This window comes from Montipora foliosa, chromosome 3, assembly GCF_036669935.1.
Source record: "Montipora foliosa isolate CH-2021 chromosome 3, ASM3666993v2, whole genome shotgun sequence".
NCBI classification, from domain to species: Eukaryota; Metazoa; Cnidaria; class Anthozoa; order Scleractinia; family Acroporidae; genus Montipora; species Montipora foliosa.
In genome coordinates, this window is record NC_090871.1 from 50,531,210 (window position 1) to 50,556,763 (window position 25,554).

General features: G+C 39.9%; 1 protein-coding gene across 1 annotated transcript; it reads left to right on the plus strand.

Moving 5' to 3' along the window:
* The first annotated feature begins 8,365 nt into the window (after nucleotides 1–8,365).
* LOC137996067 (uncharacterized) lies at nucleotides 8,366–8,926 on the plus strand. The gene has a single exon (XM_068841504.1). It carries the CDS (start codon nucleotides 8,366–8,368, stop codon nucleotides 8,924–8,926), a length of 561 nt encoding a protein of 186 aa, XP_068697605.1.
* The last annotated feature ends 16,628 nt before the right edge of the window (nucleotides 8,927–25,554 follow it).

The following is a 25,554-nucleotide window of genomic DNA, read 5'->3' on the forward strand; positions in this document are numbered from 1 at the left end:
CTATCTTAACCATTTAAGACATAAACATGTAGTCTGCGCGAGATAAAGGATGCTGTTTACTACTTTCAGATATCTCTTTTTGTTCCAGATATATTCAAGTGTCCAAATGTCCAAATTAGTCAAGTGATGACGTCATAAACAAACAAATTTTGATTGACTATGATGAAAAAAGGTATCTCAGCCAATTTGATTAAAAAATGCTTGGTTCTTTGCTGTGAGATTCTAGTAGATGTGCTCCACAATATGATCATACCAGTATTGTTACCATAGCAACATAATGGGTTCCAGACCTCCCTGGTATTAAAGGTTTTGCTGGCCACCTTTGGCAACCCATTTTAATATTTGCCAATGGTGCCTCATCTGCATCAACATGGAAGCACATAGATATGTTAGGTCAAGTTTGTGGCCTTGTGAAATGTTTTTCTTTTTGCATCAAGAATCATTCAGACAAAGTTTAAAAACGTTGAATACTAACAGGGATGTTCACCCTGATAATTTAAATGAAACAGCCACGAATTTCAGTACATATCAAAATTTTATTGCATCTTCACTCATACAGGGGCTTCAACAACAACAATCGCAGCTCTCGATAAGCTCTCCCAGGAACGAAAGATACGATGCTTTTTTTCGCCCCTTGATGTCACCAATCTCGATGTCAAAATGTTCGCAGAGATTGCGCAGCATGTATCATATCACGCGCCACTGTGGTTGGGTCAAGTTTGAGGCCAGTTTGTTCTCCAACTTAAGAGTCCCTGCCCATAATTATCAAACATAACTCGGCAAGGGTCGAAAACTCGATTTCGCTCATATTTTTATGGTAGATAGGCTAGGTTATGAAAACTACTGGATAATTTTTTCGGCAAAATATCCTTTTATTTCAAGAAAAATGCAAATTACCAAATTCCGTTAAAATCGTCATTTGACGCACCATTTTATTAAACAAGTTCAAAAGCCTCGTATGCAAAAACAAATTATTTTTCCGTCTTTAAAACACTCAAATAGTTTTGTGCAATGTGTAAATGTGTATTGGGTAGATTTGGGGGAATGTTGCGTCATTTTTTGGGTGCAAAATAATTAAATTTCGAAGACATGTATTTCTTTCACTTAAAAGCACTTCGTGAATACAATTAATTTTCACCATGTGCGAAACCTTCAAATGGATTAAGCTTCGGGTGGTCCAATTGTAGAAGGATGGTCTACAGATTCGCGTAAAAATTTCTTTGGGCAAATGATTGTGAACGACGCAAGAGCTTTTCAAAGTACGTAAAAAATGCAAATATTTCACCTTCCGTTGTGAACTGGCATTACACATATATTTAAGCACGCGCCAGATGTATGGACCCATCTTAAGTTGAAAGAGACACAGAGCTGATAATTTCGAAATGTTCTAACCTTATTTGCCGTAAGGGGCAGGTCCGAAGGCTGATTTAACGTGTTTCTCTCACCATTTGTCGCATTTTAAGCGGTCAAGTTTGATTCTGTGTACACAACGTTCGTTGCACACGTATTCAATGGTCGAATACCATAATCTGTGATCATCTAAGTCAACAACTGCTAAGTGATTTGCAGATAGTTGCTTGCTTTGTACGTACTAAACCTGCTAGACCAACATATTACATTTGATTGCGACCATTGCTCTCCGGCGTGTCGGCGCCCGCAGCACAATTATTAGCTCGTCACGCAATGCTTTCCTTTTGGCGGGTACGTATACCGGTAGGGGTCTATAATATTACAAAAATAAAAATTAAAAAAACCAAATATAAATATTTCTTTCCATATTCGCAGTTTGCTTTGCGTATTTTGTATTGAGCACTCTTAGGATAAGTGAAACAATTTATTGCATGTTTATCGGTTTTTTTTTTGTTGTATAAATCTACTAGCGCGTAATTCTGTGAATTGCTACGCTACTCAGTATCTATTCTGTGATAGATAGTGAGTAGCGTAGTAGTGTACGCTTCTCGATAAGGCAATGATGTCCTTTGCATCAAAACTAGAATAGGGTGTTGCCACTGTTGATAATCCTATATAGGATACTGGTACAGCTAAGGTACCGAATTCCCGTTCATCGTTTTCAGTGGGCTGGGCTTTGAAATCCTCCATTACTCAAAGAACCCGACTGAATGAAAACCAGAAGCAATAACTTACAGAAGTATTCAAAATCGGCGAACAGACTGGAAAGAAAGCTGATCCCTCCAATGTTTCCAAGTCAATGAGAAAAGTTAGAAACGCAGATGGCTCTTCTAGATTTGATGCTTCGAGTTATTTAACTTCTCAGCAAGTTGCAAGTTTCTTCTCACGCCTTGCTTCAAAGAAAGTTGTCCAAGCTGCTGAATCTGGGGACGAAGAAGATGAACACGCCGAAGAGCTAGATAAAATTCATGAACAGCACATACAAGAATTGAGTAACAAAGTCATGGCAGAAATATTATTGCAGCATCCGATCATGTACGATACGCATAACATTTGTGAAATCGCAGCTTGCTCTAAACTGGCAAAGTTTTCTGTGCAGATCCTCCAAGACGTATGTAATTTTGATCAGCTTGACATCTCAACAATCAACGTTAAACGAAAGAAGCCCTACATGATCATCACCGCAGGAATAGAGAATCTCCTTTGTGTTTAATACGTGAGGGACTTGCCTCAAAGACCCCAGAAAGAGCTGTAATTCAGGTCCGAACCATACTAATAAGTTTTGATCTCGAAGAAAACGAAGCAAATTATTTTCGCCCAAACTAGCGTTTAATTTTCCCATTGGCTTCATTTGTCCAAACTAATAGGTTCGAAAGCGATAAGAACGAGTTGGGCGTGGAATTGTGCATATGTGAAATGAATGTTCAGGTAATACCACTTCATTCACAAAGTAGTCCCACCACGCGCTAGTTCTTCCTGGTCTAGTCCAATATCTCCTTTTTCTTTCTTATGGCTGTCCTTCATCAGTTCTTTATTGGTATGGCGGAATCTCACAAAACGCTTCAGGTAGTAATTTTGCGACATTTTGTTTCCGTGCGGAGATCGGGTGGCTTCGGACGCGGGAGAAAAACTGCGAGCCGGGGTAGGGGTTTGTAAAGATTTGTCGTGCCAAAAAGCACGTGTGGCGAGTTCGATATATCAATATTCTTACATGGCTCCGAGGCTTTCGGGACAAACGTCTTTTTCTGGTGTTGTTTTCTTTGTGTCCAAGTCTCTTTCGGGAATTGAGAGACAAAAGAAACTTTAAAAAGTTACAATTTTGACCCGAAAGCCTTGGAGCATGTTAGAATATTGATATATCGAACGTGGCCTATTTGAGAAAACAAAAAAGTTTGCAAAAGCTCCGACTGTCCGCAAAAGTATTCGAAAAAAAATTCTGCCAAGTTGTAAAAACAATAATAATAAAACGCTTTCGTTTTGTATTTGCATTGTTTGGTTTTGTTTGTCAAACTGTTTGGGAAAAAGTAATCAAAGAAATTTTGCACAGCGCGAAAAGACCAAGGAACGAGTTTAGCCCTAGAGTGTTACTCAATGTAGGTAGCGGGTCGCTTAAGAGATGACAACAGGAGACAATTCAGGAGACAAAGTTAAACTAGTCATTCTTTTCATTCCTTTACTTTACTCTCTTCCTAATCAACAAGATTGTGTGCTCCAAGTGGTTACGTATCAGGATAGAAATTGCCCTACCTCTACCCCCTAAATGGGATGACAGCATTGCGCGACGAACAAATAACGAAGCACTGCAAAGGATTCAAGGTCAAACATCAATTGTTCAAATATGATAGTATTTTGGTGTAGTGCAAAGTAAGCAACTATCCACAAATGACTTAGCGTTGTTGAGTTAGATGCAATGGTGATCATAAGCGCCGAAACAAGATCAAAGATGGTATTCGACCATTAAATACGTTGAAAATTAGTGATGTAGATCGGACATTGTGTAAAAAGAAGGAAACTATACTGCTTTAAATGCGACAGATGGTGAGCGAAACACGTTAAATTGGCTTTTGGACCTGCCTCTTACAGCAAATAAGGTTAGAACATTTCAAAATTATTATCTCTGTGTCTATTTCAACTTAATATAAGTCAAGGCATGTGGTGCATGCTAAAATATATGTGTAACCCGTAAATTGAAATTTGATGGCGGAGGGGCAAATATTTGCATTTTTAACGTACTTTGAAAAGCTCTCGCGTCGCTCATAATCATTTGCCCAGATAAATTTTTACAGGAATCTGTAGACCATTCTTCTGCAATTCAACCACCAAAAGCTTAATCCATTTGAAGGTTTCGCACATGGTGAAAATTTATTATATTCACGAAGTACTTTCAAGTGAATGAAATACATGTCTTCCAAATTTAATTATTTTGCACCCAAAAAGACAACGCAACATTCCCTAAAATCGACCCAGCACACATTTAAACATTACACAAAAATATTTGATTGTTTTAAAGACGGAAGAATAATTTGTTTTTGCATGCGAGGCTCTCAAACTGTTTAATAAAATTGTGCGTGAAATGGCGACTTTAAGGGAATTTGGTAATTTGCATATTTCTTTGAAATAAATGAATATTTTGGCAAAAAAACTATCCAGTAGTTTTTATCATGCCCTAGCCTGTCTACCATAAAAATATGAGCCAAATCGAATTTTCGACCCTTGCCGCGAAATTAAGGATTTGTCTGATTTTTACAGGCAGGCACTCTTAAAACTTGCTTTCAAGGTAATTTCGCTGGGGCTCATTGAATCGCGTTGCCTTTTTACTTGACCTTAGAGCCCAGCCTTGCGAGAGTGAATTATGTGTTGAGGAACGCTGGCGTGAAGCAACTTCCAGGTGGGGAGTAGTGGCACTTGCGTCGCATAGCAGCTTTTCGTGATACCAAACTCTAGCCCTATCTACTAAGCTTTCTATAACGGACGAAAATTGGCACTTCCCGTAAGATAGGATATTTTCAAGCCCATTGTAACGCTGATATAACCTTGTGAAACCATCGTTTGGACAGGAAAACAGTGCGTTGGTATCATGATGATCCTGTTGTCCTGTAGAAGAAAGACCTTTCTCAGTGCCCTCTGCATTCCTTCTCTTGGAACTGCCCTCTGACGAAGACAACTCCATGAAGTTCCCCGGAGAAAAGTCGCACTTAAATTCTGCTGGCTGTGAGTAGTCTGGAACCGTGGGAAAAACGTTTGTATAATTTAACCCTTTCGCCACGGGAGAGCACGTACCAGTATGTGCTTGTCACGTCACCGTTTGATTCAAATGTGAACCCTCCTTTACCACCCCTGGAAGTTTGGCATTTGTACAATAATTAGGCGGTCTCTTTTGCATTGGCTAATAACCTATTCATCGAGAGCCCTAAGGGTAAATCTGATATATATGAAGATTTGGACTTCATTGGACTTCTTCGTTCTGGCGTTTCAAAGAATCGTTTGTCAAAGCCACGATCACTTCCTTAAAGGTTGTTGATTCGATTTGTGGAAAGCAGACCGGGGGTCTATTAATTAATTTGGGAAAAATTGAAACTAAATAAGGGTCTAACTGCGGAAAGGAAACGGACTTAGCGCGAGGAAGAGAGGGGCTAATAAACTCAGCAAAAGCCTTTGGGAAAATGGGAAATGCCGCTAAATGGTTTCTGTATCCGCGTATGAAATAATATTTTGTCAATGCCAGTGATATTTGCGTTTTTCCAAACAAAAAATGGTGCAAACCTTTCACATGCTTTCCGTCGCCAACGTTGTACGCTCTCCAAGCGGTGACAGTGTTATTCAAATACAGGAAGTTGTTTAACGTACTGATGCCCTCCCACTTGACTTTAAGGTCGGCGTGTTTTCTGGCAATGCTTGCATCCACAAAGGTCACGCGGACATTTCTAACTCCATCCACCCTTAGATAGCATTGCATTCATCAATTCAACAGCATTCAAAACATCATGACCCTCATTGATGTACCTCTTGACATGTGCCTTGACTGTTGCTGCCTTGCCGTCACAGCACCCTTTTCCTCCTTGTGGATCTGTGAAATCTACCCTCCTTACTTCAATCCCCGTTTTGGTTTTCATCTGGGCACAGCTTGCCAACATTTCCGCACAATGATAACAACCTGCGTTATCTTGACGTAGAAAAGCGGTTGTTAGTTCTGGATGCTCCTTCTTTAACGTAAGGAATATGTGTTCCATGATGCGCACGACAGTGAAACTGTCCTGTTTTCAGTTCTCCACAATGTGAACGAAAGCCTGTTGATGAAAACGCTCTTGAATCTTCCTTGGAACGGCGCTGACGTGCCATGATATACCTCTCTTCGCAAACCAATCAGACTGCGATTCCCTGTATCTTTGAGGAAGAAACTTCATCGCCCAGTCGTGAGTCACATGCTTAGTGTTTCCTTCTAGGTCATCGAGAATGAAGGTTCTTACCTCATCTTTTCTGATAGTACGCAGCTGATGGGCCTTCCACGCGTCGATATTTTGCACGGCTTGTCGAAAAGAATACATCATATCGTCGAGCTCTTCTCGGTCTAAGTAGCATTCCAAAATATATCTTTCAATTCTTTGTATAACATCTTTAAGCTCTTCGCACTGCAAACAATACTGGTCATGTGCATGGTCGCAAGCACAGCTAAAGGGACGTTCGTTCCTTTGGGTCGCTCAAAGCGTAGTTGCTACAGTGATCAGTAATTTTTGAGCATTCTGAAACATGGACCTAGGACACAAACAAATGAAACATATAACCAAAAATCCGCTAACAGTTTCTTACCCTCATTTATTAAAACAGTATCATTTATTGTAACAGAGTCTTTTTTAACCATTGTCTCAAGTGCTGCATTAATTTTTATACTTTATGACTGTAATTCTACAGAGCATTAATGGTGTGGGTATGTGTACTATGTAGATCCCCAGACGCTCATTCGAAGTCTCAGTTGCTGCATGAACATAACCTACTTACAACAACTGCGACTTTGGACACTTTCTGGCCGGATGTAGATCTGTTTGTTGTTGTTGTTTTCCTGTTTGTTTGTTTTTTTGTTGTTTTAAATAGGCACAATATAAGGCATAAAGTGGAAAAACAGCTGGCAAAGAAGGGTGGTCAAATCACTCTTACATATTCCCAGATTTTAAGAGAGACCCATAACAAAATGGAAATGGTAATTGTGTGAAAAGACCCAGTGGGACGTTCACAGCCTTGTGTTATCCAAACATACATGCGTTTAGCCAAATCAAAACTGCTGTGGCTTCTAATCATTTAGCTGGTGAATATGTTTTTTTGACTATTGCACCTTATACTCAGACGTGATGCAGTGCTTTCCTTCCCTGAGTGATTTCTGAGACTCGCCCACTACTTCTCTTGCAATACCATGTTCCCCAAGGCGATCCACAATACTGAGCAAATACTCAAACGCCTTTGCTCCGTCTGCTGCAATATAGTGGAGACCTTTTAAACTCTTACGAACCGTTGCAATATACCTTTAAGAAGAGAAGGTGGACAAAGAACATTTAATCAAAACGTCATTTTTTTTCCAACGACAAGTTAGAAATTTTACATAAAGATTAGTTCGTTTCTTTGGACCCTGTGTTCGGGTTGGCATTTATTAATAACTTAAGCAATACAAATACTACTACAACTTGAAAAACCCCGTTATGTCAGATTACGCAGCCGTTTCCTCCCCATTCAGGGTGTAATAAGACTATTTTCGGATGGTGTTACATGTATGTTATTCAATATTGACTGCTCAGTTGTTAATGAAACTAGGAAGGAAACGTCAACTGAACAGAAATTCAGAATATTTTTGAAACGGTACAGGGTTGTCATCCTTAAAATTCCAAAGTAATGACTTCCGGTTAATGCAAATACCAGAGGTACAAGGTACAAAGAAACGCGAGACGTACTCCAAACGTATTAATTACGACTAAGGCTTCCTGCATGATAACTGGATGATTCTTCGATACTGCTTGTCTTCAGTTAAGAACAAGTACGAAAAGGATATACTTAACTGCTCTTCATAACAGTAATGTTGCCTCGCCGTCCAAATTCAATTCTCGAACTTTCATCGCTTTCAGGTGTGTTCGAATGTCTTTCCCCCACTTCGTGATTAAAACGCACTGAGCATTGGAAGGATTGCTGACGCTGTCACATATAAGTATTTGGGTGCGGCTATACCCATGATGCCTTGGTAATAAAGTGGTTGAAACCCGCCATCTTGTGTGTTGTGTTAAATGCTAGTTTACTACATTTTGGCGACGAAGACGGGATTGGATTAGCCGACAATTATCAATGCAAGATCTCCGGACAACACTGTGTGTGTTGTAGCTTACAGTATTGACCAGCACTGGTGCAAGTGGACTTTTCGGGCGTGTGGGCGAGTTCATCGCCGACGCGTGAAACATTCTGTTCCTATGTGGAAAGGATGGAAATGTTCTTCACGGCCAATAACATCGTAGAAACAACAGGAGAGGGCAGCACTCAAGCTAATCGAGTGGTCGCCGAGAGGAAACGTGCAATATTCCTTACAGAGGTGGGAGCGGAGGTATATTCAACTGTAAGTAATTTATTGGCACCTGTGAAGCCCAAGGATACTCCGTTCACTGAGATTGTAAGTACTTTGGAGAAACATTACAATCCAAAACCCTTAGAAATTGCACAGAGTTTCCATTTTAGCACCAGAAATCAAAAGCTTGGAGAATCGATCGGGGATTATGTGCTGGCGTTGAAGAAGTTGGCCATTCATTGTAATTATGGTGAGTTCTTGGATAGAGCTCTCGGTGACCGATTAGTCTGCGGACTCAGCAACCCGAAGATACAAAATAAATTGCTGAACACAGAGGATTTGACGTTCGAGAAGGCTTGTAGGATTGCCAAAGCTATGGAGATGGCGGAGAGAAACACCGAGGAGTTCCGGATACACCCTACGACAAGCGAGGGTTCGCAAGTGAACCAGTTGACAACAAAGGACACTAAGAACAATTAACAATGTTTTAGGTGTCGGGGTAAACATTCAGGTCAGTCATGTAAATGTAAGGCTGCAAAATGTTATCGGTGTTCTAACATTGGTCATTTAGCATCTGTTTGTCGAAACAAAAATGAAACCAAGAAAGGGCAATGCACAATTTGCACAGATCTGAATCAGGTGGCGAGGACGAATTAGGAGTCTATTCCCTGTACTCAGTTGACACAAAAAGGTCCCAAGGTTACTCGGTAGACATGATAATCAATGAGAAATCTTGTAAAATGGTGGTAGATACTGCTGCAGACTGTTCCATAATGCCACACAGTTTATATCAAGAGACGTTTGCAGACATACCCTTAACAGCATCAAAGGTAGTGCTTTAGACATACACAGGTGAAAGGCTTGATGTGTAAGGTGAAATGCAGTGTGTTGTTGTTTATAAGAACAAACACTATTCACTACCAGTAGTAGTAGTTAATTACAGCGGAAAGCCCACTCTACTTGGCAAAAATTGGCTGAGTCAAATCAAATTGGCATGGGGTGAGATTTTTAGTGTCCCTAGTGAAAACAAGGCCAGTTCCGAGAGTCAACTACAAGCTCTTCTGTCAAAATATAATGATTTGTTCAGCGACAGTTATGCAGGCATGACGGGGCTTGAGGCACATATCACTATGAAAGGGGATGTAAAGCCAATTTTTGTAATAGCCCGTCGAGTTCCTTATGCATTGAAGGAACAAGTAGAGCAAGAGTTGGACAAACTTGAAAAACACGGGGTGATTAAGAAAACTGACAAGTCAAGTTGGGCGAGCCCAATTGTGGTAGTGCCGAAGTCCGATAACACAGTGAGAATCTGCGGTGATTACAAAGCGACTATCAATCAGGCTGTGGAGGACAATACATATGTTTTACCCACCACTCAGGATTTGTATGTTTTCCTTGTTGGTTCAAAGGTATTTAGCAAACGTGACCTATCCCACGCACACGCACAGCTGAATGTTGACGAATACAGTCAAGAATACTTGACTATAAACACCCACAAAGGTCTGTATTCCTACAAGAAACTACCCTATGGGGTAAAATCATCCCCAAAAATATCTCAGGCCAAAATGGACCAAATCCACCAGGGAATCGATAAATGTGTATGTAAGCAGGATGATATATTGGTGGGAGGCAATGATTGGCAAGAGAATCTTAAAGTACTCACAGAGGTATTGGACAGGCTGCAGCAATACAATTTGCATCTAAAACTGTCAAAATGCGATTTCTTAAAACCTGAAATGGTTTACTCAGGTCTAAAAATAAACGCAGTAGGTCTCCAACCAGTGGAAGAGAAAATAAATGCAGTAAAGAAAGCACCAGCCCCTCGGAACGTAAGTGAATTAAGGTCTTTCCTAGGCATGGTCCAATATTATCATTCTTTCCAGTCAGGTCTAGCCACAACATTAGCACCGTTGCATAAGCTTTTGCAAAAGAATGTTCCGTGGGATTGGACAAAGGTATGTCAAACAGCTCTCGAGGGCTGTAAGGAAGGTCTTACTAGTGATTCACCATTAGTTCACTATGACTTGAATAGGGAGTTACGGTTGGCCTGTGATGCATCAAGTTATGGCCTGGGAGCTGTACTAAGTCATGTCATGGATGACGGGCGGGAAAGGCCAGTAGCTTATGCCTCCCGTACCCTAACCCCTAGTGAGAGAAACTATGCACAAATAGAACGAGAAGCTCTGTCTATTGTGTATGGAGTACGGACGAAAATTCACGTTAATAAAAAACCACCAGCCTCTGTTAGCTATTTTGGGCCTTAAGGCTGCAATTTCTACGTTGGCAGCTGCCCGCATTCAACGCTGGGCCATTGTTCTCTCTGTTTATGATTATTGTATTGAATACAGAAGGTCAGAGCAACATAGTAACTGTGATGCGCTCTTCCGATTACCCCACGAAGACTCCAAGATTGGGGGCGAAAGTGAAATCTACAGTGTAAGTGCTATCGATGGGGATTTCCCAATAACAGCCAAAGATATCGGGAAAGCCACTCGATCGGACCCGTTACTGAGTCGAGTACTTGATTTCTTCCTGACGGGATGGCCCGAAAAATGCGATGAGGAAGAACTCAAACCCTATTACAATCGTAGGTGGGAGCTTTCTTGTGAACAGAACTGCGTGCTTTGGGGCTCTAGGGTAATCATTCCATATGTGCTCAGAGAAAAAATCTTAAAGGAATTGCAGTGGGAGCATCCTGGTATTTGTGCAATAAAGGCCATTGCCCACACATGTGTATGGTGGCACAAAATGGATGACGAAATTGAGAGAGCTGTGAAATTATGCACAGTTTGCCAGAATGTAAGAAGTTCTCCTCCTAGTGTTCCCTTAATACCGTGGGAGTGGCCGACACGTCCTTTTCAACGTATTCACCTCGATTTTTATCAGAAGGGATCTGATCATTTCCTAGTAGTGGTTGATAGCCATTTAAAATGTCTGGAGGTAAAACACATGTCGTCAACTACCACAGAGCGTACCGTGGATGAACTACGTCTTATACTCGCCCAGCATGGCTTGCCAGAAGAAGTTGTTTCTGATAATGGACCTCAGTTTATTTCTAACGAATTTTCCGAGTTTATGAGCACAAACGGGTCAGACATATTCTAGTTCCACCATACCATCGTCAATCTAATGGTGCAGCTGAGAGATCGGTAAGGGTGGTAAAGGAAGCTCTGGTGAAGCAGGTTTTAGAGGGTAACAGGGCTCGGTCTCTAAAGTACAGGTTAGCTGATTTCCTTTTAAGATATCGTACAACCCCACACATCACCACAGGTATCAGTCCAGCCGAGCTGTTAATGAAACGTCGACGTCGTCTGCGTACGCGACGAGCTTGGTAAAACCGACGTTAGCCCAAGCGGTAGAGACCAAACAGGAAAAGCAGAAAGAATGTAGGAGATTTAAAAAAATCATAGGGAGAGGCAATTTTCTGAAAACGACACAGTTCGAGTAAGAAACACGCAATCTCATGGAAATAGTGAAAAGTGGATCCTGGGAAGGGTGGTAAAGGTTTGTGGACCTAGAAACTATCTGGTCAAGACGGGATATAGGACCAGATTTGTGCATGCCGATCATTTAATTAGGGCTCAAGATAAAGAACCAAATGAGACTAGTGAGGTTGAACTACGTCTTCTTGAGTGATATCAGCAATCGCCCCCGGTTCTAGATAATGATACAGTTTCTGATGATATATGCCAGCCAAACGTTAGTGCTGCAGATGTTAAATCTGAGCCTAGTTTTGACCAAGGGGCTGAGAGCATGTCATCACCAGTTGTTTTGAGGTGTTCGTCTAGAATCAAGAAACCAGTGGACCGACTTAATTTGTAGTTGAGATTACTGTTTATGTCGCAGTACTGTTGTGTTTTCTATCCCGTTTGTGGGAAAAGGCAGTGTAGCATATTAGTGTTTGGGTGCGGCTATACCCATGATGCCTTGGTAATAAAGTGGTTGAAACTCGCCATCTTGTGTGTTGTGCTAAATGCTAGTTTACTACAGACGCTAGGTCGACAAACACCACCAACAAGTTCTGAATAATTGCGATTGGCCATTCATGAAGCGCTTTATGTCCAAACTCCACAATTCATAACCGAAGATGACGAACAAAGAAAGCAAGATTCGCACTTGTTCCTGGAAACTAATGTCACGTAAATTGATCTTTAGCCATGTCTCGTTCTCAGGAAGGTAAGAGCTTTTCACTCAGACATGCCATGTCGTTTAATTGTGGTAAAACATATTTAATGGTAACGCTTTTTTCTTCTATTATCGATAGTTAACTTCAAGAAAAAAACATTTCCTATGACTTTAGCCAGTTATATCGACGAAACACTGTTATCATAATCTAAACACAATGACGCGTGCACAAAAGCGTTTTAAGAATTTAAATATTGCATTTTTATATGGTCATTTATTTCCCGCTAAAAAAAAAAAATAAAAACAAGACGCTCCATAAAGCGTACATTGGGTTGTCTGTGGTACGTGTTACACAAACACAGAAGGCACTGCAGCGTTCCACCCCAGTGTGGGGTCATTAAGACCATTTGAGGGTCACCCAAAGTCGGGGTCACCTCATTTGAGGGTCACTATTTGTCGCGCCAGCAGAGGCCCTTCACGTTCACACCTTTAACTATTTTGTAATGTCCTGTCCCATTTTGAGGTCTTTTAGTTTCTTAAGCTTTGGTAATAAATTCAGTTTAAAGATAGCAAAGCAGGCTCTTGAGTAAAAAAACTAACTGCAAATTGCTCTGACGGACGTTTTCCAGCACGTCATGCATGTCTTGCACTTGCAGTTGCACTAAGAAAACGTTCTCTGCACCCACAAAGAAAAGACTGAAGATGTGGTTTCCGCTACATATTTCCTCTTCTTGTTAGTCTAATCTGATGCCAGGTCAAGACATTTTTTGGCTTTACCTTTGCACCGCAAAGAGTACCGCAAAAGCCAGGAGTTAACAGAAAAAGACAAGGCAAAAAAAATAGTTTTATATATAACTCTGAATCAAATTCCCATCGAAAGATTAATGACAATCGATCGTAAAAACACGAAATTTTCTGCAGTTTCTGACTTTTATGATGTTTTGTCAAAAGGAAGAAATTGATCACGTGCTAGGCAACCATAAAAGTGCACGTGTTCACCTTGTGTCAACTGAATGAACAAAGGGAAAGAATGTTAATCGTTCGTCGTTTTCAAAGTAAAACAACGTACCTTTTAGCCAAGAAACTTCCGTCTTTGGTTTTTCTTATTTTTCTTGCAATATTTAACTAAATATTTACGTTTCACCTGTCGGGTCAGGAAGCCGTCTTTGTAGGGTTCCTGAGAAACGTATCTATTTTGACTTCAGGGTGAACTATTTACACAATCGTGAGGTTGAGCCGCCATATCCATGTAATTGAAAATCTGAACATCCATGAGATACAAAAACAGACTTGCAAATTATCGCAAATCACAATGCTGACAAGCACAAAAGCAGAAGAAATGGTCAATAAATATGAAGTTTGTTACTATCTGAATGTTTTTGTGTTAGAGTAAAGGGATATATTGTCACGCAAATGATGTAGTTTCGTGACATTTAAAATTTCGCAAAAAGCGTGAGTTTCATGTAAACAATCTTCGCACTAGTTTAAAGTCGTAGCAATAAATTGGATTAACCAGGAAGTTAAATAACTATTGTTGCCTTCCCAAATAAACTTCATCTTACACTGCAATGACAAAATGATTTGTCACAAAAATAAAATTCCTGTCTCCTCGCGTATCACATTTCAACACATCTATGCAAAAATTTGTTAACTCATTTTCCCCGCGTCCCGATTCCCGCGAATTTTTCTTCTTTCAAATATTACCAAATATAATTTTACTCGTCAAGCGTTGCACCTTTTATGTTCTAATAACCGCGAAGAATAAAGATTTTTTAACTACCTATCCTTAGATGCTTTTTGATAATTTAATATTCTCTGTCAAAATTTGCAATCAAAACTCAAAAATAGCAACGCACGCAACAAATTTTGTCGCATTTACCTCTTCGTCGAATTCTCGTGCTTAACACAGGAATTTTTAGTTATTGTGAAAATCTTTCTCAATTCGTTAGCAATCACCCTTTCAAATTTCAGAGAAATCGACAGGTCCGTGAATATTTTGAGTTTTTTTCAATGGGATGTCAAACAGCAAAGTTGATGTTTTGCATAATCGGGCAAGTTCGGGCGATCAAGGTGCGCGTGTGACCCGTTATAAATATTTTTTCACAAAATGTTCCCGAACCGTCAGGTATTACCACACAAGACAAGAACATCTTTCTAAAACCTTATTCTATGCAAAAAGTAGGTTCTCGAGGTAATTTTGAGAGTGAATTCAAGTTAAATAAATACAAACTCACGAGGCATGGTATACTTAATGAAGTTAACACAACCGAAAGACGCTAACCTCAGTTTGCTACGAAAATGCGTTACTATTGCCATAAAAACAATCCAGTTGAGCTCGCATATTACAAAACATGATGAATTCATAAGGGCCACTCAATCGAATCAATAATAAGTGGCAATAAATTTCAGGATCAAACCGTTTCCATTAAGAACCTTTTTCTTGAATAATGAAGCATAAAATAGACGACAAGCTTTCTTGATTTCAATGTTGATTTTTCTAATTCTTGGCTGTCACATTTCGTTGAAGCTGTGAAGATCTGCTTAGAGCAAAACAATTCCCACTTTCAGGATCAACAATTTTTGCAAACTCATGGCACCGCAATGGACCCTAAGAACGCGTGTAGCTAAGCTGATTTGGCAATGGAAATTATCGATCAAAAGGCCAAATCTGGGGAGACCAAACCTAAATTATGGTGGAGATATCGAGACGACATTTTCGATCTTTGGACCTAGGGAACCACTAAGCTCAAGGACTTTACCGAATTCATTAATTCACTGTACCCCACCATCAAATTTATCATGGTATCTTCAGAAATTTCACGCAATGTTTTGGATCTCACCCTCCTTTTAGTTGATGGGTTTATTCAGATAGATATCTATTCCAAACCTACGGATCATCACATCTACTTATTGCGTAACAGTGCCCATCCATCTCATTGTACCAGGGCTATTCCGTTCGGAGTTGCTACAAGAGTTCGCAGAAATTATATATATATATATTAAATAACTTATGAAGACTTCTTAAGGCAAATTGATTATAATGGAACGTCAAACGTTTCGCCGGTTAGGGCTTCATCAGTGACTGATAAGTTATTTTACAAGACAGAATATATAACAAATATATATATATATAGCGCAAGTAGGGGGTTCCAGTTAGCTGCAGAGTGCTCGATACGTGAAGTAGAAGGACAATAACATCAATTACACGCTACGTTGGGCAATAGAGTCTTTCACCATACAAATGTGGATCAAAGAGATGCGACCTGTGCCTTACAGAAAAGTTGTACATAATAAAAGCACATACGCGCCACCTACTGAACAAAAGAAACAAATTAACTTCTAAATGCAGACACAAGAACAAATACCTTTTGTCTAACTTAAAATAGCACGCTCCCCTAGAGTATTAGAATGGTCTTTAAATGAGTTAGAATGCAAATGTAAGATCTGTAGCCTGATGATTGTCTAAACATGAAACTTGAAGTCGCCTTCCTTCTAAACGTTATATAATAATATAATGAATTGAAGATTTCATCAGCTATTAAAGTGCTCAATAAGTAAACTAGAGCATTGTATCCGAAGAAGATTCACAGGCTACCAGAAATACCAATTTGTATTTAGAATGAAGAACTGGAAATCCAACGATGTAGTCACGAGCCAGTACGAAATACTGACTGATCCATTTTAAATGAAAAAACACATACGCCGTGAGTGGGAATCGAACCCCCGGGAATCTGGTATCCTGTGAATCTTCTTCGGATGATCCGATGTAGTCCTGTTCCTGAATGATAAAACGCCGGGGAGCCCCGCGGCTAACAAATCTGATTGCTCTGTTTCCAGCAGGGTTGTCGTGATGGTGCAGTGGTTAGCACACCTGACATGTAACCCAGGGAACTTGGGTTCGATTCCCACTCACGGCATATGCGTTTTTCATTCAAAATGGATCAGTCAGTATTTCGTACTGGCTCGTGACTACATCGTTGGATTTCCAGTTCTTCCTTCTAAATATAATTTGGTATTTCTGGTAGCCTGTGAATCTTCTTCGGATGATCCGATGTAGTCCTGTTCCTGAATGATAAAACGCCGGGGAGCCCCGCGGCTAACAAATCACCTTTCTGATTGCTCTGTTTCCAAAAGTGTTGTCGTGATGGTGCAGTGGTCAGCACACCTGACATGTAATCCAGGGAATGCGGGTTCGATTCCCATTCACGGCATATGTGTTTTTCATTCAAAATGGATCAGTCAGTATCGTTTGATTTCCAGTTCTTCATTCTTGGGAGAAAAACGTTTTATGCCCTGAGCGGGATTTGAACCCACGTCCCCCTGATTACCGGTTGGGTGTGATCACCACTACACTATCAGATCAACCATGCTGGCTACATGGCCCATGGCCAATCTGGATAGCGAATGGGAATTACGTGGTCATAACGGGGCCCATGTTTTTCCCCAACTAGATGACGCTGGATCAACCAGAACGATGATTCACAGGCGGACGAGAGAGAAGAGGACAATTTGTATACAAGTTACGAGGGTCGTTTCCAATAATGGGAAGTCAATCGGATAAAAAGGACAGGCGGTGAAAAATCATATCTGGAATCTTCAAACCGACGAGTAATGGTCTTCGATAACAATTGCATATTTTGCCGTCGGATATCATCAGATGAGCTTTGTTTCTAATGTTGTTTGTCGAACTGTGGTGTTATATGCAAGACTGAAACCAAATGGCAAATTCCGTATGGGTTTCAAGGGAATCGAACGCCTTGAATGCATCACATTGTTTACTGAAGTCGCGTCTCAGTTGTCTGTCAATTTGCATTTATTTGTACTAAACAGTCTTCAGGTAAAAAGTAAAAAAATGACTTGCCCCAAATTTTTATTTCGTATAACAATAGGGGACACGTTGCTTTTACATACCAAGTAGTGGTTTTTGCTCCCAAAGGCGTCCAATTTTGACACTTTCGAAAATACCGTTTTGCAACTGTAATTTTAAAAAAATAGCATAAATTTGTGTTTCAACATATTTTTATTCTAATGACAAAAGAGTACGAGGGAAGCTTCCATCAATCACATAAATATGAATTCAAAGGCCACCTTATTTTAATTTACGCTCAAGACACCAAAAGAATTATGGCATTTTTTGCTCGACTGAGAGCTCGAGCTCCCGCAGGGGTAAAAATTTAAATGTTGCTCCAACGGCAAAATATAAATCTATCTTGCACTGCTTTAGGTGGTATTTACAGAAGGCCGCTCTTAAATATGCCCGGAACCAATGCAGATATTTTTAAAGGTAAACGGCACTTTTAATATTTCCTGGATTTGTATGTGATAAACCTAAAAATTCAGGGGATATTTAATTTGATAATTAGTAGTACTTTAAATTTTGAGAATACAGGAAACGTGTCTCGTTGTTCGTTTTTGGCATCGGCCACCAAAATGGCATAAGCTGTTTACGAAAGGGAAATAAGCGGTGCCGACAGGACCACTTAGGAGTAATGCACGATACAGTAAACACTCGCATATAACAACCTAGAATTTTAAGAACCCGTTAGGCTTAAAATTTCATTTTGGAACGACCCCCCCCCCCCCCTCCCGTCTTTGATTTGTTATGTGGATTTTCAGAATTCTCGCCGATATTGTTTCATTACAAATAGCCCTACAGGCTTCGCAGGCCTATACCGTTTAGATTTTACAGTTTTATATCATGATTTTATGCTTAGAACATTGACGACATACATGTAAAGAATAAAATAAGCCGTAGTTTTGCTTCTATAAAATGCCCACTGGGAACTCGGAAAAATTCGAATCCCAGATGGGATTCGAACCCACGACCCTCCGATTCTCCAGTGGGCTCAAACAACATTTCATTTCATATGTGTATATCATTCTCACATTCGCTCACTTGGGTGGTTGATTGGCCGCGTCTCAGATGTGCTTTGAGGTGACTTGCGCGATGCAAGTTACGAGTTATGCTGTGAGTCGTTGTTTCACTCTGTAGCTGCGTGATGCAGCTCGAGTTAAAAGACCCACATTTCGCCCTTGCTCGCCATAGAGTCTCCAGTAGCTCAGTGGTTAGAGCATCCGACTAGAAAGAAGATCACGGAGGGTCGTGAGTTCGAATCCCATCTGGGGCTCGGATTTCTCCGAGTTCCCAGCGGGCTACAATAACATTTCATTTTATATGTGTATATCATTCTCACATTCGCTCAGTTTTGCTTCTAAAGGTAATTACTGTAAGTATCTATAAATATTACAAGTCCCTTACAGTCAATTATCAGAGAGTAAATATCTTTTGAGGAAATTAAGTAACAACCGATTTAAGAAACTAAATAGCCTAAAACTACTAGTAGTAAATACCATTTTTATAAGTATAAAAACCTATTTAGCCTGACTTGGAAAAATCTAGCTTTATATATGGGGGTTTTTACTGTATCCAAAGAATAAGGCTGGCAAACATTTATCTACCAGTTGAAGTAGATTGAGAAACCTCAATCAAAATAATTTTTATCTTTTATTTAACTGCTAAAAAAAATATTTTAAACTCCAGAAAAAATTCGAAGAAAAGAGAAGAGAAAATATAATATTTCCTATACAGTTTCGTCACTACTGAAACATTGCATCACGATGCATGATATCGCTCACCGTCCCAGAATGACTGAGATGGAAATTGTTAACACTGGTAGATGAAATTAAGAAATTACATTTTTCAATGGCGACTCGGGGATACCCGTGCTTAAGATTCCGAGTGCTCCTTTACAGGAGTCGAGAGAAAAACCGACGGTTTCTCGATTACTAGTTTCGATGCTCTACCACTGAGCTAGAGGGGATTCTTGGGTAATAGTGCAGTGTTAACCACGTTAGATGATTTTCCGAAGGTCATAGGTTCGGCTCTTGCAACTTAAGGAGCACTCGGATTTTTTCCGAGTATCCCCTAGCTAGTTAACATCGAAGAAATATAATCTCTTGATTTCAGCCTCGTAAGATCTCGGCAACCGGGACAACCTAAGTATCCTTTGAAATAAACACATGGAACTTTTATAAAAGCATTTAATGGAGAGGCAAGATTTTGGTAACCTTGCTATCTGGTCAAATTCATCTCTAAGAGGGTGTTCACAAGGAATATGCGTCAAACAGTGAGATTCACAGAGCGTTTGGAACGGCAAGGCCACGTTATTGTGCTTTCTTTTTACCGCGTGGATCGATTGCATTGTCAATCCGGGAGAAAAAGATGTGAGGTTTATTTTTTGAATTTCGTTTTTACAATAGTACATCAAAAACAGTAATAAGAAAATAATATTTGTTTACGTGTTAACAACTGTGTTTAGCGCTGGGACACTTATCGGGGAACACTGCACAGAAATCAATCAATTCGACCCATATCCAATCATAGACTGAATCTTGATTAGAGGAAATAATTAAAACCTGAATAACCAGAGAATCATTTCGATGCAGAGTAGAGAGCCAATAAACTCAACCCACACGTGATGCCAAGTCAGGGAATGGAACTGGGGATCCCCACATTGGTGAGCGATGAGTGCTCCTATGCATCACTGCACTATCCCTACTCCCCTTTCTTTACCAACGAGCATAATGATGCGCTCTTTGATTTTTTTGAAAGGGGAAAAAAGGGAACAACTCGAAAACTGCAGTAACGGTCCCACGTTAAACAAAAGCTAACCAACTCGAAGAAGTGCCTATTCCTAATTAGTGGCGATAAGAAGTTTCTTTTTCCTCTTTCAGAGATTATTTACATTTCATTTTGCAAAGTTCTATTCGCTATCCCGCGCTGCATGATACATGCTATTCGAGAATCTTCTTTTATTTAAAGGAATAGCAGTATGGGAAAACTAAATTCCTATCAACTAGGAATACCATTCTTACGTACTACGATATTAAAATGGCGCACGTATGGAAACACCAAAAAAAAGGCTATTTACGTAACTTTCGAGCGCAATTGCCTAAGCAAGAAGGCCTCGAAAGAATCATCAATGAAAAGTGGGTGAAGTTATTACTCATGTTGGTTAAGTGCTGCTTTTCACCTTCATTCGACGGCAGAGCCCATGCGCTCCTGTCAGTGAATACAAAAGAAAAAATTGGCGCGTTCAGTCCTGTCCTCTGCAAAGTGAAATGACCTGTTCCCAAGCTCTTCGGAATGCAGGTCTCAACTTCCATTCTTAGTTTGAACCTCGTTGCTCAAAAATCTATTACGGGATTACAGTTCTTCAAGAAGTGTTTTTTTTTCTTTTGATTATTTATTATTTTTTCATCGTATCCAAAGTAGACGGTGAGCGTTAGCCCATTGTAATGTACCTGCAAATCACATTGGCGAAAGGGAGAAGGGATCCGTTGCACTTATCTGGACAACTTAAGCAATAGTCTCTTACCTGAAAACGTCAGGTGGTTCTCAACGTGATTCGAACCCATGACCTCTGCGATGCCTGCGCAATGCTCTACCAAATGAGCCATGAAGCCACTCAATTGGGGTTGGCCTGTCCATGTAAACGACGTCTAAGGTTTCAGTAGCATGTTTACTTTGTTAATCGTATGGGTTCTCCTATAATTGTCATCAGGGACTTTGAAACTTTTCCAGCTGCATAAGTGATGTTTTACGCTAGTTGTTACAGGTAATTTCAACGCTTTCCGCCCCACCTCCCTAGATTCAGATTCCATACATTTCGCTTGAAATGAGTGGCACATCGCTGACTAAAGCACTATTATTATTATTATTTTTTTATTATTTTTTGTTGTTGTTGTTGTTATTGTTTTTTTGTTGTTTTTTTTGTTTTTTTGTTTGTTTTTTGTTTTGTTTTTGTTTTTATTTTTTTATAGAAAAAACTCTTACGGCCCGGGCAAGCCACTTCAACATCCGTTCGATGTTATGGAACTATGTTGACTGCTGGGGTGGGCAAATGGTTTCAACACATCATCAACATTTGATTCAACAAAGTTTAAGGAAATGCCTAGTATTCAGTCCTAGGCCGTAGCCACGGTTGTTACCATGGATAAGGACATGGATACGTCATCGAGGGACCGATTAGTGCGAATGTGCAGACCAAACAATGTTAAAAGAGTGGGGCAAACGACTTTCAACTTCATTCAACATTTGAAATGTTGAATACTCGTTGAAGCAACATGTTTGAACACAGTTGAAAGGGGTTGGGGCGGGGGTGTGGGGTAGGGGGAAGGGAATGCAACCGGTTTCAACATCGCTGTTCAACAAAACCGAATGGATGTTGAAGCAAATGATAAAACTGTTTGCCCGTGCCTCTCGTCCATAAAACGCCCATTTGTAGTTTTTACTGATTACTGAGGAGGGCCCAATTAGTGGGAATTCGATTTCCAACGGACCGAACAGCAGGACAAGAATTTATATTCTCGCCAACTAAAGAAAGTTGGATGTCGGGTGCGTGTCGGCGGAAATAAGCTTCATTAATACATCAATGGTATAACGTCAAAAGGAAGAACAAAGATACAAAACAATATGTTATGTCAGTTCATGTTCCTCAGGCAGCTTAGTACCGTCAAGGAAGTTCGAAAAAGGTCAGATCTAGAGCTATCATGCGTTGAAAGCGAACAAGAAGATAAAGGAAAACAATAGATTTTTCTCTCAATCATACAGTGTGCGTTTCATTATGATAAAGTGAAGGCAGAAACAAAAACAGAAAAAAAATGGTAAGAAAGCTGTAGCGTGGAAACGTCAGTCCAAAGCAGAGCGGGAGAAGAAGAAGTCCTTCGATGAGACCTAGCAAGTTTGGTGTTACGCATGTCGCAAATTGACCAGATGTAACTTCCTGTCACGCACACCCGACGTAACGATGATGGGTGATGATTCAAAATTCTCTGCACTGATTGGTTGCTCTCGAGGTGGTTATTACGCAATAATCACCTTCGAGGTTCGAGGTAAAGGCTGGCTTAAACGGTACGATTTGTCGGCGCGACGGCTTCAGAGCGCAAATCTTGCGTGTAAATTGACAGCAGATGAACGATCGATTCATAAAAATTGCTCCGATTCAAAACGTCTGTTGCACTGAAACAGAGTTTTTGAAGTCGGGCAGACACTCCGAGAGAAGCCGCCATGTCAATCAAAGGGTATGCGAGTGAGTAATGCTCGCAAATACTTAAAAACTAAAGCGTTCAAAATGGCGGTTACTAAAAGGACAATGAGTAGAACTTTGGAGGAAAAAATTACACGTTTTCCACAATTTACACGGTACGATTTATCGGCCTGAAAAAACCGGCGGACAAATCGTACCGTGTAAACCGGCCTTAACAGGCAAAGAAATTACTTGCTTTCAATGAAATGCATATATGTAATTACACTAAAACAAGTATTCACCTCAGGCTCAGGTTCGGTGAATATCGCAGAGTATCGCGATCTTCTTATAGTTTTGCCTATGCGGAATATATTTTCTCCCAACTAGCCGTCAATATAATGTGGTATTGCCGTCTCAAAAATGCTCGACTTCGTCTCAGTTTTTAGTTACCGTTATTCACCTTGCCTTCGGCGAATAATTGTTAAATATGTACTATAGGGAATAGAATAGCCAGGACGACAAAAGAGTAAGAACAAAAAAACAATATTGGCAAAGATAACAGTGTGCTAAGCCGTGTTAATGAGGTTTTTCAGCGCCGTCGCTTGCTAATATTTCCCGAGTATCTCGGACCGATATGTCTGATGAGTTGTCTAAGTACCTCATATACATGTAGCAATCGAGCCAGGCTGCCTTGAGTTATCATATATTACCAAAAAAAAAAAATAAATAATAGGCATTAGCCAACTCAATGCATCGATCGATGAAACGTTTAACATCAGCGTGCATCAGTTGAAAATACACATGAATTGCAAGCCATGTGAATGTTAGAAGAGGGCAATGCTTAATGAGCATGGCAACTATAACAAATTTGCATTGGTGCATTTATCAATAGTACTTTGATTGACAATTATGACATCGTGACTGATGAGTGATCAGGTGCATGTCGGAATTGGCCGTGTGCTTTGTGGCCGAATGCCAAATGATATTATATGCCAACTACAGTATCAAGACAAAAATTTGGTAGAAAACGAATTGATGTAGCGTAGCTCCTACTCTAATATAAAAAAAAAAAATACTCATAACCCACAATTCCTCGATTTGCTCTGACGAAGGGCTAACGCTCGAAACGTAAGCTTTTAGAATCTCTGTATTGTGGCCAATATACATCATCAATAAACCAAATTTTTGTATACTACTTCCCCACCGACGCAGCACCACACTTAATTTAGCAACAACCTCCTTCATTCATTTGATGTAGAAATAAATTTACCATCGATTTGAAATTGGTATGCTGACGTTTCGAGCGTTAACTAGTGTTTTGTCAGGGCGAATCCGATTCGCCAGGAACACCGGTGCCTGTTGGCGGAAAGGGCGTAATAACTACAAATTAGCTTAATTGATAAATCGACGGAATAACGTCAAAGGGAAGTACAAAGATAAACAAAAATATATGTTAACACTCCTTGTTCCTCATTTATCTTAGTGCAATTAAGGAAGATCGGAAAGAGGTCAGGGCTATCTGGCGTTGAGAGCGAATAAGAAGATGAAGGAAAACAATATATGTTGCCTCAATCATACAGTATGAATTTCATTATGATGAAGAGAACTGAAAATAAAAAATGCAAAAAAAAGTATTTTACTAAGTGTAACGTCGAAACGTCAGTCCAAAGCAGCCAGAGAAGAGTAAGTACACGTTTTCGTGTTACTTATCACTTGCAACTTCCTGTCACGTATCCCGGAATATTCAAGAACAATTTCATAAGAAACTTCGATAATGTAATTTTACCGTTCCTTTCGTTTGATTGCCCATGTTAACCCTTTCCTTCCTTAGTGATACTTAAAGAATTTCTATGCTCAGCAGTTTTGAATTAGATGTTCATGTTCTAATCATATAAGAAACGCAGAGGAATCCTTTACGGTTTTTTTGCACATTTTCCCCCCCATTTTGCTTGTGTTTTTGTGCTTCCTTTTAGGATCTTAGGAAATGCGGCTCTATTTCCATGCCAAAATTATATTTTTATGCGGTTGAAAAGTTTTGTATTGCTTCATTCCCAGTTTGTATCTCGAAACGTCTTTGAAATGAATTTAACTTTAGAACTTCCGACGAACTTAACAACAACGCAAATGTCATAAATGATTGAGGTAAAATCCTTGGAAAGGAAGTTGCAGAGCCGTTGTAATGCAAATTGGAGTAGTTTATTTTCGCTATGTATAACGTCATTTCGCCTGCATCGTAAAGTAGACAAAAGAGCTGTCCCACTTGTTTGAGTCATTTCCGGTCGAAAAGTTTGACCATGTTATGCTGGACCAACTCAAGGCTTACCTTTCATTGTGTCAAAAACGGTTCTAGTAATAGCATCACTTGTTTAGAGCATATACGCCGAATGTTCATTTGGACTGCTTAAATTGTGGCTGCATTCATCATCCGCTCCACTTGTCAAGCGGAGACTTTCGATGTCACCAGTTATACTGAACATTGTTTGATTCGGCAGCAAGTGAGTCATATAAGCAGTAATCAGTCTCTTTTATTCTGGACATAAAGAAAACAATTTTAAAAACTCCAACCTTTTGTTGGTAAGTGTTTAAAGGCGGCTCGTCGCGGTTTTAACTAATCAAATGGTAGACCGGTCATTTTTTTTTCCAAATGAAAGAAAAACCCAACCGCATGGTAGGCACTTGAATTATCACTCGGCAAACGACGCAATGGAATCAAATACACGTTCAATTTTTTTCACATTTGTAAGGTAGTGAAATAGCTACTTATCCGTGCAATTACTGAAGGCTAACCGGTTTTAAATCTCTTTAAACTTAAATTATACTGTTAACCCGCTTTACTTGAAAAGCGTTCTTTAAATATTAATACTGGTCATTCAGTGATTAAAAACCTTGGCCTGCTCCCGGTCATTCAGTCATAAAAGTGTTGTTAACCATATTTATCACATGGTAGACATAGCC

Coding starts and splice junctions, on each gene's coding strand:
- LOC137996067 (XM_068841504.1), top strand. CDS start 8,366: ATGGAAATGTTCTTCACGGCCAATAACATCGTAGAAACAACAGGAGAG.